Below are 2,995 nucleotides of genomic sequence, written 5' to 3'. Positions count from 1 at the left end.
AAATGCTAGCATTTCTTCATTATATTTCGAACTGCTGCTCAGTTGTCTCTGCACTCGCAGCCATGCTGACACAGGTGTGATGACGTACGTTTCTACCGTCTACCGCATAAACCCCGCAGTCCTACTTGTAACGTAAATAATTTGATGAATGAAGTTATATCTCTCTTGAAAAGATGTGTGAAAACATGAAGGTGGGTGATATAAAAYCATGGTAACGTGTGTGGTCACAGCTGTTTTGTACAGCCTACATGGACGGCCTACTGTCCAGGTGGGCTGCAACCCATGTGTTACAGTGATTATMGGRTTGATTACAAAACAATCCATCATAAATGGATGTTTTAAGCAACAAATGCTCTTTAGAAGCTTGTGGCTGTAGTTTACATACCTGTTAAAAGTTTGTCACTTTTCTTTAGCCCACACTGTTAGAGAGGCTGATTTTTTTTTTTGCTCGTTTTCTGTCTTTCAGTCTTTCCATCTGATGTGAAAAATGCTGGTAGCGTAGAGAAGCTGAGCCRTTGTCCTGAGGATGGTCCAGCCGGCAGAGGGACAGGTCATCTGGACAAACCCACCAGGACCAGGGAGGAAATGAGAGGACTKGTGAACACCCCACTCCCCTCCACATGGAGGCGCTCTTCTCTTCCCACAGAGGAACCCGCAGCCATGGAGGAGCTGTGGCTTCAGGTGGCTGCTGGAGATTTTCCAGCTAACCGAGTGGTTCAGACCRGTGCGGGGTACTGGGGCGGACCCACACCGCTTCCTGTGGTGAAATCTCGCCGAGAGTCTCGTCGCTCCAGCCTCAACGTGGGMCCTCTGACCTCAAACACGTTGATAGACGTTCGAAAGAATCCTGTCTGAAGTTCACCCTTGTTTCTCCTGAGTGACTTTGCCAAATATTTCAATATTTAGTTTTTCATTTCAGTTTTTGGACTTCTTTTTTATTTTTATAAAAATCCACTGATTTTACCACGAAGCACTTTTAATTCAAATAAAATTATGCAGATGTTAAATGTGCGTACTTAATGTAAAAAATGTCATTTTCATGGTTTAATCATGAAAACTTTTAATATGTTTTATTAAAATGTTTTTTACTTGTATATGACTACAGTTTTTACTTTTAATGATGGTGATTTTTAAGATTATTTTACCAGGCAAATCACAGATTAGATCCCACTGAGAGGCAACCTAACAGGCATGTTTTTAGACTGGGAGAAAACCCACACAGGCATGAGGACAACATGCGAACTCCCCACAGAAAGACCCTGGGTCTGAACTGGGGRTCAAACCCAGGTCCTTCCTGGCAMMATGCTGCCAGTGATCCTGCGTTTAAACTGTTTCTGGGTCATCCTGCTGCAGAATAAATTTGGGACCAATCATCTCCTGTTTTTTAAGATGCCAACAAATCTAACCAAATCTTTATTTGTCCTTAAACTTATAGGAGCCTCCATCTTGCTTCACTTCTGTTGCCTTCTGTTACAAATACTTCRGATATTCACCTTTTGGTCCTGAGGGATATTTTTCTGTTCACAGATCTGATTTATTTATTTATTTATTGTGCAAAGCTGAAACACCTGGCCTTGTTTTCACATCAAAGGTTTGGCTTTTTCATTGTAATTCTCCCATGAAACCTGGTTGGGTTTTCCACAGGTTTCTGGTCGTTCAGTGGTTCTGCTGGACATCTGAGTGTCCTGAATTTGCTGCACTGAATTTTTTTGGCAATGGTCCTTTATTTGTGCTTAAACAGCTCRTAAAGTGGAGAAAACCCACACATGCATGCAGAGAACATGCAAACAGGCCAGGATTTGATCTGGTGAACATCTTGCTGAGAGKCAACAGCTGTACTGAGCCATGCTGCCTGTTTCTTTAACGTCATGTGTGCTAAATGCATATAACTCATGCAAACTGAAGGACAGTGCACGTGGCCTAAATGAAGTCAGGTTTAATACCACTTAGTTACGCTGGGTGGCGCTAAAGTGCAGTAATCCGTAAATGTGCATTTAATGATCATAAAGTTGATTATCCATCAAGTCAAAGTCATTTAGTTGCAGTTTGATGAACATGTGAGCATCTTTCAAAACACKGTTTAAACTGAAGAAAACTGCAATAAATCTCACCTCTTCAAAAGCGGAAATAGTGTCAAATAAACCTGATGTTTTGCTACATTATCAAAAAAATAAATCAGACAAAGATTTTCTTTGACGTGGCTTGCTTTTTTTTATTAATGTAATTGTCTTTTTACGTGTTCACTTTAAATRAAGTTCCTGTTGAGGCTGCTCCACCTCACGCACAGACCTCACACATGTGGGGGCTCAGACGCGCAGCAGAGCTGGATTCTGATTGGTTGTCAGAGATTTACCGTCCATGTGACGTCACCAGAGATGGGAAGAAGCGTTCAGGAGGTGATGGGAAGGCATCGATGAGGTGAGGGGAGAGCCCAGACTGTCTGACAGTCAAGAGGGCCACATGTCAGCCTCAGGACCGGAGGCGCGCTGGACTCGACGCGTCCCGCATCAGGAGTCGGACCCAGGAGCCTCCTCCTCCTCCTCCTCCTCTTGCTCCTCCCGACCACGGATACAAACATAGCTCCTCTCCTCCACAGCCCAGAAGGAGTGGGATTTATCCATCGGATCCACGCGGAGGGTTTTTAGTCTCACCTGTTTTGTGGGAGCACCTGGAGGCCGGAGGATGCGCGCGCTGCGCTCAGAGATCAGACAGCAGGTTAGTTTTCATCTTTGACTCGTGCTTTTAATTCTCAAATGTCTAAAAAAAGGCGTAGATAAAGCCCGCCTTATGATATTTTCGTTTTAAAGTCAAAGTCCAGTCTCTCACAGGGCCGCTTATGTTTAATTTATAACCAACAGAGTCCCAGTTTTTAYATGAAAATTAAGTAAATTGATTATAATCTATTTAAAATTAGTGACAGAACAGGCCTGTTTACTTTAACCTCTGCAGTCTGAGATTTATTTAAACAAAATCACTACAGAATATTGTTTATTAT

General features: G+C 42.8%; 1 protein-coding gene across 1 annotated transcript in view; it reads left to right on the top strand.

The window, feature by feature from the left end:
- The window catches only part of kif7 (kinesin family member 7), a gene marked incomplete at its 5' end in the record, with an annotated part of 13,240 nt that extends 12,233 nt beyond the window's left edge, over positions 1-1,007 (top strand). Inside the window, 1 exon segment of the mRNA XM_014028078.1 lies at positions 467-1,007. Coding sequence (XP_013883532.1) covers positions 467-855 — 389 coding nt within the window.
- Positions 1,008-2,995: the final 1,988 nt, after the last annotated feature.

The sequence above is a fragment of the Austrofundulus limnaeus genome, unplaced genomic scaffold (assembly GCF_001266775.1).
Source record: "Austrofundulus limnaeus strain Quisiro unplaced genomic scaffold, Austrofundulus_limnaeus-1.0 Scaffold5, whole genome shotgun sequence".
NCBI lineage: Eukaryota > Metazoa > Chordata > Actinopteri > Cyprinodontiformes > Rivulidae > Austrofundulus > Austrofundulus limnaeus.
The sequence above is the reverse complement of the archived record's forward strand: the minus strand, read 5'-3'. Positions and strand labels throughout refer to the sequence as shown.